The sequence below is a fragment of the Gouania willdenowi genome, chromosome 21 (assembly GCF_900634775.1).
Source record: "Gouania willdenowi chromosome 21, fGouWil2.1, whole genome shotgun sequence".
Classification (NCBI taxonomy): domain Eukaryota; kingdom Metazoa; phylum Chordata; class Actinopteri; order Blenniiformes; family Gobiesocidae; genus Gouania; species Gouania willdenowi.
Window position 1 is genome coordinate 120747 of NC_041064.1, and position 14049 is coordinate 134795.

Genomic DNA, 14049 nt, shown 5'->3' on the forward strand with positions numbered 1-14049 from the left:
TAATGTTTGCTGTATTCATGTGACCTCCTACATAACCTTTATTTTTAATCTCTGTTACTACTCTGACAAAGAGCGGAGCCAGTATTGACCAGAAGTGTTTTAGGAATTCATCAGGGAACCCATCTGGACCTGGTGCTTTGCCTGTTGACATGCTATCCAAAGCATTTAGTAATTCTTGTAAGGTTAATGGTGAGTCTAAGGTGGTTTTCTGATCTATGGTGAGCTGTGGTAGGTTTAAGTTATTGAGGAAGGTTTTCATATCTTCAGGGTCAGGGTTTAAATTTGATGAGTATAGGTTTTGATAGTAATCATGAAAAACCTTATTAATGTCCTGAGGTAAGTTTAAAGTTTGACCTGAATTATCAGAAATTGCCGCTATGAAATAGTTTTCTTTGTTGTGTTTAAGCTGATTTGCTAAATATTTGCCTGATTTATTGTTGTAGTCAAAGTTTTTGTACCGTAATTGCTGCAAAGTAAAATTCGTTTTTTTAGATAAAATTATGTCCAGATTAAGTTTTGTATTTTGGAGGGTTAGCTGCGTATTCTTCTGTAAGTTTCTTAATTTTTTTCTTCAATGGTTTTTTCTGCTATCTGTTCCTGTTTTTTCTTATCGCTAATGATTATAGGATGTATTTTAGAGGAAATCTTATGTACGATGGATTTATTTGAGAGAAAAAGTCAATTCGAGAGAAGGATTTATGCACAGGGGAGAAGAAGGTATATTCTTTTTTAGTTGGATTGTTCAGTCTCCATACGTCTCCTATTCCATGATCATCCATGTAATTCATTAATACTTTAGCAGATCGAGATGGTTTTGTATTTGGGCACTTACTGGATCTGTCTAATGATGTGTTGAGTGCCTCTGATGATTAATGATGAGTCAGCAGAAAGGTCCGATAACGCCGAAAAAACTAAAAGAATTCAGGGTCATCGTTATTGGGGGCATAGAGGTTTAGAATTGTGAAACATTTATTATAGATTACTACTTCTATAATAATATATCTACCCTCTGGGTCTATGGTGGAGTTGATTATGTTAAAGAGAAACCTTTTGTTGAAAAGAACCGAGACTCCTCTTTGCCTAGAATTGAAACACGAATTATATATTTTGTTAAAATTTGAGTCTGTCAGAGATTTTTCTTCTGATTTAAGTGAGTTTCTTGAAAGAAAACAATGTCTGCATTTAATCTTGATACATAATCAAATATCTTAATCTTAATAAACCATTTTTCTTTTCGTCTTGGGCCCAAGATTTCTTTTCTCAGGCTGTTCAGCTGTAGCTGTGAGCTGTTCATCTCCCAATGTCGTGTTATCGGAGCGAGTGAACACCCGTCTGCTTATACTGGTTCATTCTGTTTTCTATTGGTTTATATTGTTTTATACTGGTTTATACTGGTTTTCATTGTTTTATACTGGTTCATTCTGGTTTATATTGTTTTATACTGGTTTATATTGTTTTATATTAGTTTATACTGGTTTATATTGTTTTATACTGGTTTATATTGTTTTATACTGGTTTATATTGGTTTATACTGGTTCATTTTTGTTTATACTGGTTTTCATTGTTTTATACTGTTTTATGGGGTGGCAGTCACCCAGTAGTATCTGTCATTGTGCCCTTGGGCAAGGCACTTCACCTACATTGTCTAGTATGAATGTAGTGTGTGAGTGAGTGTTGGTGGTGGTGGGAGGGGCCGATGGTTCACTATGGCAGCCTCGCTTCCGTCAGTCTGCCCCAGGGCAGCTGTGGCTACAATAGTAGCTTACCACCACTAAGTGTGGAGTGAAAGAATAATACCTTAATTCTGTAAAGTGACTTTGAGTGTCTATGATAAAGCACTATATAAAAAACTGATGCATTATTATTATGTTGGTTTTTAATTTTATTTATTGGTTTATATTGTTTTATATTGGTTTATACTGGTTGATATTTGTTTATATGATTTATACTAGTTTTCATTGTTTTATACTGTTTTATATTGTTTTATACTGGTTCATTTTGGTTTATACTGGTTTATATTGGTTTATACTCGTTTATATTGGTTTATACTGGTTTATATTGGTTTATACTGGTTCATTTTGGTTTATACTGGTTTATATTGGTTTATACTGGTTCATTTTTGTTTATACTGGTTTTCATTGTTTTATACTGTTTTATGTTGGTTTTTATTGTTTTATACTGTTTTATATTGGTTTATACTGGTTTATATTGGTTTATACTGGTTGATATTGGTTTATATTAGTTTATATTGTTTTACACTGGTTTATATATGTTTATACTTTTTTTATTGGTTTATACTTTTTATATTGGTTTACACTTTTTCAGTCTGGTTTATATTGTTTTATACTGGTATATATTGGTTTATACTGGTTTATCTTGTTTTTTACTGGTTTATATTATTTTGTACTGGTTTATATCAGTTCATTCTCATTTATCTTGGTTGTACCTCTTTATATTGGTTCATACTGGTTTGTGTTGGTATTCCTCAGTAAACATCACAGTAATAAAGGAAGCTTGATGTCGTACATGTCCACAGTGTCAGAGAGTTGTTCTTTCAGGCTGATAAAGCCTCATAGATGTCAGTGATCTGTGTGATGATGGGATCATGTGGTTGATAATGATATGAATAACGAGCACAGATCAACAAATCAATGGGTTCATGTGGTGCTGAAAATCATGCTTTATTAACTCAGTTTAACACAGTTCTACATTTGCAAGTCACATCACACTCTGCAAACCTTCATCTACTGACAGCTCAAAGGACTAAAGCTACACACACACACACACACACACACACACACACACAGCTGCTGCTGCTCAGATGGGCCGAGCTGTGCTGAACAGCAGCAGCGCTCTGACAGAGGTGATGGGAGAGCGCAGGCCGCTGGCGCTCCCAGCACCATGTGGAGAGTTGTTGGGACACATTCAGGCTGAGCTAAGGCCGGTTCCTGCTGCGTACATGAGGGTGATGCACACAGCACTCAGGGCCTTACGCTAACGGTACATGTCAAACATCACGCTGTGAGGCGCGGCTGGACGTTTGTTTCTAACGTCAGTGAGGAGTTTCTCCACTCACTGAGGCAGCACTTAGACTTCAACCAGCGTTGAGGCACACGTTTAGTTTCTGGGTCCAGCAGGGTATTCGCTCCAGTGGAAACTTTCTCCTGCTGAACCATGTTCAGTTTCATTATCGTCATAAATAACAAGGCATACATTTCCATAACCGTTCAATCGGCTATATACATTATGTACATGTCATGGAGAAGCTGTTTGGAAGTCAATGGAGTGGTAGTTTTCATCATCATCATCATCATAGCTGTAGACTTCAGGCTAGTTTGGCATAGATTAATGTCAGAGCTGGTACAAAAACAGTGAATATTTACAAGAGGAGATGCAGATGTAATGAGTGTGTTCTCCTTTAAATGGATGATGCTGTCACTTCCATCATGGTTCTGCTCAAGAACTCGCTTCATAGAGAGCCTGTGGATGAGGAGCACAGGTCCCACACATCATCAATAATTACTGTTAAACGTGGTCAGGCACATGTTTTAAACACAGATGCTTGTTACAGGAAGGTTTTACACTGTATTTATGACTAATGTTGAGCTGTCGATAGACTATCTGTTCTACAAGCTGTGGCTGTAAACTCACATCATTGGAAAGCTGCTCTGTGAATGAAATATGTCGAAGGCTTTAAAAACATCTTCAGAAATATAATCAAAAACATTCTGGGCATTTTAAACATCATTGATTCTAAACGTGTGGTGCCATAGATGCTTTTGACTCTTTAGGTGGCCTTTTAAAATCTGTCCAGAGTCATCAGATGAAAACTAGCCTCTTTTGGCTAACTGGCTCATTTACAGCATGTTTATTAACTCATTCAGTGCCAGCCATTTTAGAGCATTTTGACAGATTTTTAAAGACAGAATATTTTTGTACTATGACAATCTGAATTCTACCATATTCTAAAATATTACTTTCAGAATCTGGAATCTACTAGAATCTACTTTCATCAGAAAATTTGTAGCTTGTTTCGTTCTTCCGTAATCAGCCGTTGAATAGTGCAAGTTTTACACAAAGCACCAGTTTCAGAGCAAAAAGCTGAGAAATCAGGCTTTTTCTAAAAAAAAAAAATCTGTCAGTAAATTTGAAGCAGTTTTTTTTTTGCTTTATTGAAAAGTCTCGACACGCAGAGATGACCCGTATAACCCGGTTAGTTGATGGTTTTATCTCACGATCACAACATTATGAATAATCCACTCAGGTCCACAAGTTCTGTTAGTATGTGGTGCTGTGAGCTGCTGGATAAGTCACAATATCACTTCATAGCTCCATAATCTCACTAGTTCCTGCTTCTTCCTCCTTAGCTAATGGTAGCATCAGTGGCTAATCTCTCATCTAAAGGTGTGCTGCTGCCACCTTCAGGGCACAGTTGGTCACTACATCAACAGAGAAGCCTTATATTCACAGTAGAACTCTGTCACAGTGTATCCTAGCAACTTCTGTGAAAAAACGCAATTGACGTAATATTACATCAGTGGCACTGAGTGAGTTCATGTGCTTTGTCCCTGTTAAATAATCAATCAATTCAAATCAATCAATTCAAATTTAATAAAGTGTAAGTATAAGACAGTCCCAGGATCTCACCTGCTGAATGAAGCCTTCCTACTCAGATGGAGTGGGAGACTTTGGTGTCGGGGACTTTGGTGTCGGGGACTTTGGTGTCGGGGACTTTGGTGTCGGGGACTTTGGTGTCGGGGACTTTAGTGTCGGGGACTTTGGTGTCGGGGACTTTGGTGAGATAGGAGACTTCACCCTCTGAGGGGACTTGATTGGCTCTGGCGATTTGACTCTTTGGGGGGACGATACAGGCTCAGGTGTTTTGGAAAAGGGGGATTTGGCCTCTGGGGTGGTGATTCTGGGAGCAGCGACTTGCCCTTCCTTTGACTCGGACTTGTTGATGTTCAGGGTGAAGTGGGCTTCTTGTTTGCCGTAGTCATTTTCTACCAGCAGAGTGTAACTCCCTTCATCAGACATCTCAACTGCAGAGATCTCAAAGGTGGAGTTGTACTGGGTGGAAATGACGTGGTGGCGAGCAGAGGAGCCAATAGATTCTCCTTCGTGTGACCATATGATAGAAGGCGCTGGTTCACCCTTAACGTCACAATCAAAGCGGGCATTGGCTCCTTCCTCCACAGTCAGGGAGCGAGGTTTAGTCAGGATCACCGCGGGAACACCAACTTTCTCCCTTGGCTTTTCAACAATGGTGGTTGTTTCCGTCACAGATTTCATTACAACAGTTTTGGAGGATGAAACGTGGTACACCCCTGTTTTGGTCATCTCAGGCAGGTGAGCAGATGGAGGCTCTTCATCTTTTCGGAAAGAAGAAAAGGCGGCATATTCTTCTCCAGCTACATCCAGAGTGGCGTAATCAAAAGTCTCTCCTGTGGTGTTCTTTGCAACCACACGGTAGGTGCCGGAGTCCTCGGTCACACAGTCAGTGATCTGAAGGGTGAGCACTCCGCTGACATTGCTCATGTGATATTTGTTGCTCTGATGAATCTCTTTCCCATTATGGAACCAATGGACCTCTGGCTCAGGTTTGGCCTGAATGTTCAGGGTAAAGCAGGTGTTAGATCCATAAGGTACGCGATGAGATCGCATCCTGATGGTGATACGTGGACTGTGGTCCAGACTGAAGGGAGCCTGAGTAACCACCTCCACCTTCTTCTCCACAGACTTTCTCTCCATCCTTAAAGCCTGTTTTCTGCTCTCATACTGGGACATAAAGTCCACCTTAGGATAAACCACATCAGGTTTCTTCTCAGGGGTTTGAGTCCTCCTCCTCTGAGGTTCAGGCTCTGGGATTTTCTTCATTGGTTTGGTGATAAATTCTGAGGCAAACACAGTCAGATGCTCAGACTCTGTGGACTCTGAGACCTTTGAAACTGTTACGCTGGTTTCTTTTTTTGTGGCTTTCATCTTTTCCTCAAACTCCATTCTCTTGAGTTCACTCTTGTAAGAAGAAATTCTCTGGACAGTTGTTGGTGGACGCAAAAGCTCTTGATCTTCTCTCTCTTCATGCACCCTCTGCTTTTGCCTGGGAGCTTTGTAAGTGGCTTTATCGTGACGTCCTCGGAGTTCAAGAAAACTTGGGCCAGCTTCATACTTGGAAGGAATTCTGTAAGAGTCATATTGAGGAATCTCTTCTTCCTCATCATCACTGTAATATCTTCTGGGAGAAGATGGACGAAGAGCGGACAGCTCAAAGCGAACAGGGCTCAGGCTAGGAGGAGATGCAGAGTAGCCGAGCTCCAGCTCCTCTTCTAGACGAAGTCTCTCTTCTTCTGTTCTCTTCATGGACAGATACTCGTTTACAGGCAGTAACAGCTCCTCATCCGACAGATCACCAAGAGACCTCCTTCTGATTCGGCGGTAGGCATCCATATCTGGGGAAGAAGTGCGATGTTTTGCAGGCCTCACGATTTCAAGGTCATCTTGAGTCAGTGATGAAATTCTCCACTTAGGTTTGTACTGGTCTTTAATCCTGATCGGTACCTCGTAGAACTGCTCCCACCTGGACAGCCTGATGCGCTTCATCCTCTTTGTCCTGATTTTGTCCATTGGCTCGGGGAACTCATACTGGTCACGCAGCTTTTTGTACCACTTCATGTCAGACAGCGGCTGGAAGTGTTTGATCTCCACGTCCTCCTCCAGAACCGCAGGGTTAATGACACGAGGCGTTGGGACCACATATGGCATACGCAGCCTCTTTTCATCTGCCCTCTTCTTTCGCTCTTCTTTTTCCTTCTGCATCTCCGCTGCCGTCTTTTCACCCTTCTTAGTTGTGACCGCGGGTTTGAACATAGTGGCTGCTTCTCTCACTGCCTGTATGGCTGCAGGAGGCAGAGGCGTGATGACTGTACCTGCCAGAATCTGAGACAGTCTCACCTTTTTGTCCAATTCCTCTTTTCCAGCCACACTTTGCTTTTCCCTCTCACTCGTCTCGTAGTCCTTCTTAACGTGAGCGACACGCTCGACCCTGAGTGCAGCCTGACAGCTGGCTGATCCTGCAGAGTTGGTGGCAGTTACTCTGTACACACCTGAATCTTCAGGTAGAGTATCTCTCACATGTAGGATGTAATAATCCAGGCCCTCATGGACAACCTCAATGGATGGTCCAAAGGCCAGCATGGTGCCATCCTTCTCCCATTTCAGTGTGGGATGTCCAGACACCCTGATTTCAAAGCGGACATTTTGGCCCTCTCTGCACTCAACATTTGCAAGAAGGCGTTTAAACATAGGCCTGAGTGTGAGGTCTGCTGGTTTAGGTCGAGGAACAACAGTGAGACGGGCCTTGCAGCTGTCATCGCCATACCTGTTACGAGCCACAACGCTGTACTCTGCATCATCCTCTTCCTCCAAACTGTGAATAATAAGCTGGTACAAGCCCTTGTCAGTAATGAAAGTGTATTTTCTTTCATCCTGTCCTGGGATAAGTTTCTGTCCAGATTTGTGCCAGATGACCCGAGGATCTGGGTGAACCGTAATGGTGACACCGAAGCGCACATTCTCTCCAAGGTAGGCTGTTTGGTTCACCAGTGGCAGAGTGAACTCTGGGGGCTTCTGCAGCATTCTTGCAGTGTCAACTCTGCGCTTAGTTTTCTTAACGATTCGGGAGGTGAAGTAGTCCCTGTAGCACCTGACACCATGCATAAACAGCTCAGCATAAGCGCTGTCTTCACCGTACTCATTCACAACTTTGCATCTGTACGTGCCATCATCACTTCTTGTGACCTTGTTGATGATTATCACTGCCAGGCCATCTTCATATTCAATCTCATATTTGTCCCCTGCTTCTAGTTGCCTTACGCCACAGTACCAGGTCACTTCAGTGGTGCTGTCATAGTTGTCAATGTTGCAAATGAACTTCACATTGTCTCCCTCGTTTGCAACGGCGTGGCTGACCTGGCCTGCCAAAGGACCGTGCTCAAATGGAGCAATTTTAACTTTAGCAACAAAGACACCACGCTGCGAGCGGATAGAGCCGCTACTAGCCACACGGGCAGCAGAGACCACAGTGCTCCACTCTTTCCTCACCATAGTCTGATAATATCTCTTGTGTCTTGCACTTGGGATCGCTCTTGCACTGATCACTTCTGCTGGTTTGGTAAGCCAAGGGTGAGCCAGTGCCTCAGCTGCATTCATACGGTGTTTGCGTTCTTTGGTCATCAGGCGATCTGTAAAGTCCAATGCTTCAACAGAGACCTGCTTGAAGGACTCGTCATCGTAGCTGTAGGCTGCATTGGAGATATTGTCAATCATCTGCTGGTTGGTTTCAGCTGTGAATGGATTCAGGCCACTGAGCAGGACATAGGTAAGAACACCGACAGCCCACATGTCTGTGACGGTGCTCACCATGTCACACTGGTGGATTTCAGGGGCAGCGTACTCTGCTGTGGTGTACTGGATCTTTATTTGCTCTCCAGGCGTCAAGTGTCTTGATTGTCCCAGTTCGATGATTTTCACAGTGGAGCCTGTTCTAGTGGTAAATATGATGTTCTCAGGCCTGATATCAAAGTGTCCATAACTCTGTGCATGCAGAAACTCAAGGGCTGAACATATTTGTCTGATGAAGTTGGCAATCTCACGCTCATTAAACTCAAACTCGGGTGTATTGAGGCGTTCAAAGATGTCACTTCCAGAGATAAAGTCATAGATTAGCACCAGCTCCTCAGGACTGTCAAAGGACTCATGGAGAAGGAGGTAGTTTTCATGTTTGGCCAGATTCAGTGTTGCAATTTCTTTCTTGACTATTGCCTGATCCGCACCTCTGACTTTGACAAACTTGGCCATGTATGTCTTCTCGGAGCTTCTGTTGACACAACGATGAACAATGCCAAACTGGCCTCTGCCCAGCTCCTCTGCAATAGCATACTTGTTGTGCAGATTTTTGGCATCAGAGTGTGGAGCTTTGCTTTTGGGAACTCTGCCGGTATCATCCACTTCCCTGTCATAAAGCAGGACTCTGGATTTGTCCTCTTTGGTCATTACAGGGCCGCTGCTGTCAGACGGGGCACTTTGTCCAAATTTGTTCTCAGCGATAATTCTGAACTGATAACTTGTCCCTCCAAAGAGGTTTATGACAGTATAGCGGGTGTCACGGGACTGGGCCACTCGTTCCCATCTCTCTGCAGTAGTGGAACATTTCTCAATTATATAGCTGATCACCCTGCTACCACCATCATTTGCTGGTGCCACCCAATTGAGAAAGACTGAGTCTCTGGATACATCACTGGCTTTGAGACCACGTGGAGGATCCGGCACATCTGCAACATCCAGCTCTACGGTTTGTTGGTCAATGCCAAACCTGTTCTTGGCACAGACGATGTAGAATCCAGCATCTTTCTTGTCAACTCCGTTCGGGAACACCAATGAGGTGAAGGATCTTGTGACAATGACCTGGTAGTGACCATTACTGTCGATTAAGTCTTGTCCCTTCTGCCATGTGATGACAGGATCAGGTTTGCCCCCGAAAGGAATCTTGATATTAACCACTTCTCCTCGCAGGGCGGGAATGGCCTCTTTGTCCTTTAGATTCTTTGGCAAGTGGATCTTTGCAGGCACTAGAAATGAGAACAGTTGTTATTAACACTTCACAGCTCAAAACAGAAAGTTTCATTACAGAGTGAAACATTCAAGTTTACCTTCAACATCTAGAGACACTGTAGCACAGATGGAGCCGCCCTGGTTGGTGGCCCTGATCTGATAAACAGTAGAGTCTTCTTCATCAGCCTCAGTGATGACAAGCTGATGGTAACCTCCCTTGAATTCTTGGATTTTTATCTTCTTTTCATCTGTGAGGAGCTCTTTTCCACGCTTGAACCATTTGATAACAGGCTTGGGTTGACCAATGATCTTGCAGACAAGAGTGACATTGCTCTTGTACTTGACACTCATGTTTCTTAATTCCTCCTTAAAGGCAGGAGCACGAACTACAATGGCAGCTGTAGGAACAATGGCTGTGGTTTCCTCGCTGTAGTCGCTCTGTCCTCCAAGATTTTCACACTTCACACGGAAAACATACTCAATGCCCTCATTTAGATGCTTGACAGAAAACACTGTCTGCTTTATCTCGTCTGTGGTCACTGGGGTCCATTCGGTCCATTCCTTCTTGTCCTTCTTGTGTTTCATCTCGAGACAGTAGCTCTTGATCTTGGACCCACCATCACTCAGAGGAGGTTTCCAGGAAACTACACAGGAGTCCTTGGTGATTCCAGAGGCCACTGGGGTCAGAGGAGCTGATGGTTTCTCTGTGGAGCAAATGTGTTTTTGTTGATGTTGGTTCGATGAAGAATAACATTTAGGATAAAAGACAAAATTGCATCAGTCTTTTTCATTAGTCTTCACTCTTTGAACTTACCCAATTGGCTCTTAATGAGAATAGGTGAAGTAAGCTCCAGCGCTTCGCTGTTGCCATAGCGATTCTGGGCGTAAACCCTGAAGAAGTATCCAGCGCTCTCAATGAGATTCGGGACACGACAAGATGTGCTGTTAATGGAGGATGATACCAGCTCCCATTCAGTGCCTTCTTTGTCTTCACGCTTCTCCACAATATAGTTGGTGATCATGCAACCACCGTCGTCCTTTGGAGGCTTCCAGCTTAGGATCACAGAATTTTTCAAGAGGGCATCCAGGACGATGGGACCCTGGGGTATGTCAGGTTTGTCTGAAAATAGACAAAGCTGCTGTCAAACATTTGCAGAAGGTACCTTTGTTGTTTGGACGTTTGAAGGAAAACATATTTAACTATCTCATTAAAAAAAGCAATCAGGATTCTATTTGATGTTGCCTATAAGGGACTGTAGTGGCGAAGCAGGCTTGTAATGGGAGAATCACTGGTTCTAATCCAACCTGGTCCATCACTGTGGGATGTTGAGAAAGTAACTGCTTGTGTTGGACACAGCTTTGGATAAAAGTGTCTGATAAATGAAATTGTAATTTTATATAGAGAGTACACAGGTACATTGTTTAAGTCACATTCATTAAAACCATTAAAAGACTTGGTTAAGTTTAAGACATTGCAAATAATGTAGGAGGCAAAAATATTGCTCACAGACCTCTAACTCTTCCTAGAAGTCATGTATTGTTCACAGTTTTACTCACAGATCAGTTTCAAAGTATTGTACAGTACAATGGAACAACATACCATAGATTTCTACGTTAAAGGCAGTGTCAGCCCTGCCAAAGGGGTTGTGCAGTCGGATCCTGTATTTGCCTCCGTGGACTCTCCGCTGCACGTTCTTGATAACCAGGTGGGTGTAGTGCTCTGTGGTCTCTATGTTGATGTCCACCGTGTTCTCCAAAGTCTTAGCCCCATGCAACCACATGATCTTTGGTACAGGCCGACCAATGTAGACGGCATGGATGCGCAGGGTGGTTCCCAGACCTGCATAGTAGGTGTCTTTCAGTTGGTAGTCAGGGTGGAAGGATGGGGAGGCCTCCAGCACCAGGACACCAGTAGTTTCAGCTTCTCCAGCATCATTGATGCCCTTGCATGTATACTCGCCCTCATCCTCCTGCTGGTCGGTCATGATTGACAACGAGTTGTTACGGCCATCAGAACTCATCTCGTACTTGCGAGACTCGATGACCTCCTTGCCAGCATGATACCACCTAATTTCGGGAACTGGTCTACCGATAATCTGGCATTTCATGACAGCAGGCTGGCCAAGCTTGCAGGTTGTTTCATCCATCTCTTTCCTAAGGCTTGGTTTAGCTTCAGCTGCAAGTAGAAAACAAAAAAGCAGGATGTTAAGTGTTGTAAAGTCACTAAACTTGTTTATCCTACACTTGTGGTTATTTACCACTCAGTTTGGTCTTGATGCATGTGGCAGTTCTGCGAGGCTGGCTCATGCCTGTCTCGTTCTCAGCAAATACCCTAAACTCGTACTCAGTGGCCTCGGCCAGTCCTTTCATGGTGAACTCTGTCTCCTTCTGCCTCAGCTTGTTACTCTTTTTCCAAGAACTCTCAATCGACTTGCGGTACTCCACCCAGTAACCAAGAACTTCCTTCCCACCATCGCACTCAGGAGGCTGCCAATGAATGGTGATGTAGTTGTTGCCCACATTCACTGTGTCAATTTCTCCTGGTTGGCTTGGCTTGTCTAACAAAACGTGGACAAAAGAAGAGGGTTCAGTTGTTTTTCTTTTGTTTTTGGAGTAATTGTTCACATCACTTGATTAAATTACAACATGCTTTGAGAGAAGCTGTGAGTAATGAAATGAAATTAATTTGTGTATATACTGTATGTACATGTAAATACACAAACCTGGTTCTCTGCAACCCATCCCTGAGGAGCAGCTAAGTAAGCCACTCCCTAGTTAATGCTGCTGTAACTAGGGAAGAGGCCACATGGTATTCACAGACCATCTTCCAATTAAGTACTAACCAGTTTTTTAGGGTAGCATGGTTGCAAGCTTACTTGTTGTTAAACCTAAATGTTAGTGTAGCAACTGAATTATTCTGAGGAATCAGACTCACCGAATGGATCTTTGCACACCACAGGATCGGATATTGGACCAGCCTTGCTCTCACCAATGTTGTTAACAGCAACAATGCGGAACTGATAATCTGTGTCGGGAGTAAGTCCGTGTAATGTGAACATGGTGGAGCTGATCTTGGTTTCATGGCGTGACCAGGTCTCAGCTGAAACCACCTTGTACTCGACAAAGTAACCAGTGATGGCAGAGCCACCGTCATCCTTTGGTCTGGACCAGGCCAGAGCCACAGAGCTCTTTGTAACATCCAGGATCTCTGGTGGAGTGCTTGATGGCTCAGGAGGACCTGGCATGAAGTGTGAGCCATTTAGTGAATGATCAGAGTAAATGAAAAGATACTAATAATGTTTAATAGGTACTTACAGAGAGGAGCCTTTGGCATGACTGGCTGCTCAGATTTCAGAGAAGCGCTGATGCCAAAGGAGTTTTCAGCGGTGACCTTGAAGTGGTACTCTGTTCCCTCTTTTAGACCTTTGATTACCAGCTGAGATTCAGTCACTCTGGAGTCCACAGTGTACCAAGCATTTCGAGCTACTTCACGTCTCTCCACAATGTAACCAAGGATATCTGAGCCACCATTGTCAGCAGGAGCCTTCCAGGACATCTTCAAGGAGTTTGCCTGGATTTCTTCAAAGATCATTGGTCCCTCTGGTGCGTTCGGACGGCCGATGACCTTTACTTTGATCTGAGCTTTGTTTTTGCCAACGCTGTTCTGCAGCAGAAGGTCATACACGCCTGAGTCACTTCTCTCTGCACCTTTGATCACCAGCTCGCTGGCGTCTTCAGTGGAGGCAATCATGGCCTTGGTGGAGACTGCATCTCCATCCTTGGACCACGTGCAGGTCGGTTGAGGTTTGCCTTTGATGGGCACAGAGAGTCGAACCACTCCTCCATGCCGGACCACGTATACGTCTTTGTACTTCAACTCCAGGTCATAGCCTGGGATTTCTGAGGAGGAACCAGAATAATGAAAAGCAAAAAGTTAATGCCAATATTTACATTACACAGTGTTCCAATGAATATCTTATTAAAAGAAAACCGAGTCATGACAGTCAACGCAGGTTCTGTTGTATTAGTATTGCTGTATTCTGCTGTCATTAGTCAGGTTTCTGTGAAACACTGAGGTGTAGATGTAGATTCAGTTAAAGTTGGGTTTCTGAATCCCTACCAAGCATCTCGGTGATCGTGACAGTTCCTGGCACTTCAGCAGGTTCTCCAGAGCCTCCAGCGTTGCAGGCCATCACTCGGAACTTGAATTCCTCCCCTTGAGGCATGTTGGTGAGGGTGTACTCACATATCAGAGACGGTGTGGTGTTGCATTTGATCCAGGCCATGGTTCCTGCTTTCTGCATCTCAATCAAGTAACCATCAACCCGAGCATCTCCCTCATCATCAGGTGGACTCCAGGCCAGGGACACAGAGGACTTGGTGGTGTCTGTGATTCTTGGGTTTTGAGGACAGCCCGGTGGATCTGAACAGGAAATATGA

At 43.6% G+C, this 14049-nt stretch overlaps 1 protein-coding gene across 1 annotated transcript in view; it reads right to left on the reverse strand.

The window, feature by feature from the left end:
* Positions 1-2656: 2656 nt before the first annotated feature.
* LOC114454835 (titin-like) overlaps positions 2657-14049 on the reverse strand; it is a 168620-nt gene continuing 157227 nt past the window's right edge. Inside the window, 9 exon segments of the mRNA XM_028435630.1 lie at positions 2657-3480; positions 4648-9626; positions 9708-10313; positions 10424-10729; positions 11210-11785; positions 11868-12167; positions 12545-12847; positions 12925-13509; positions 13730-14032. Of these exon segments, the coding sequence (XP_028291431.1) occupies positions 4666-9626; positions 9708-10313; positions 10424-10729; positions 11210-11785; positions 11868-12167; positions 12545-12847; positions 12925-13509; positions 13730-14032 (7940 nt within the window). The 3' untranslated portion in view covers positions 2657-3480; positions 4648-4665.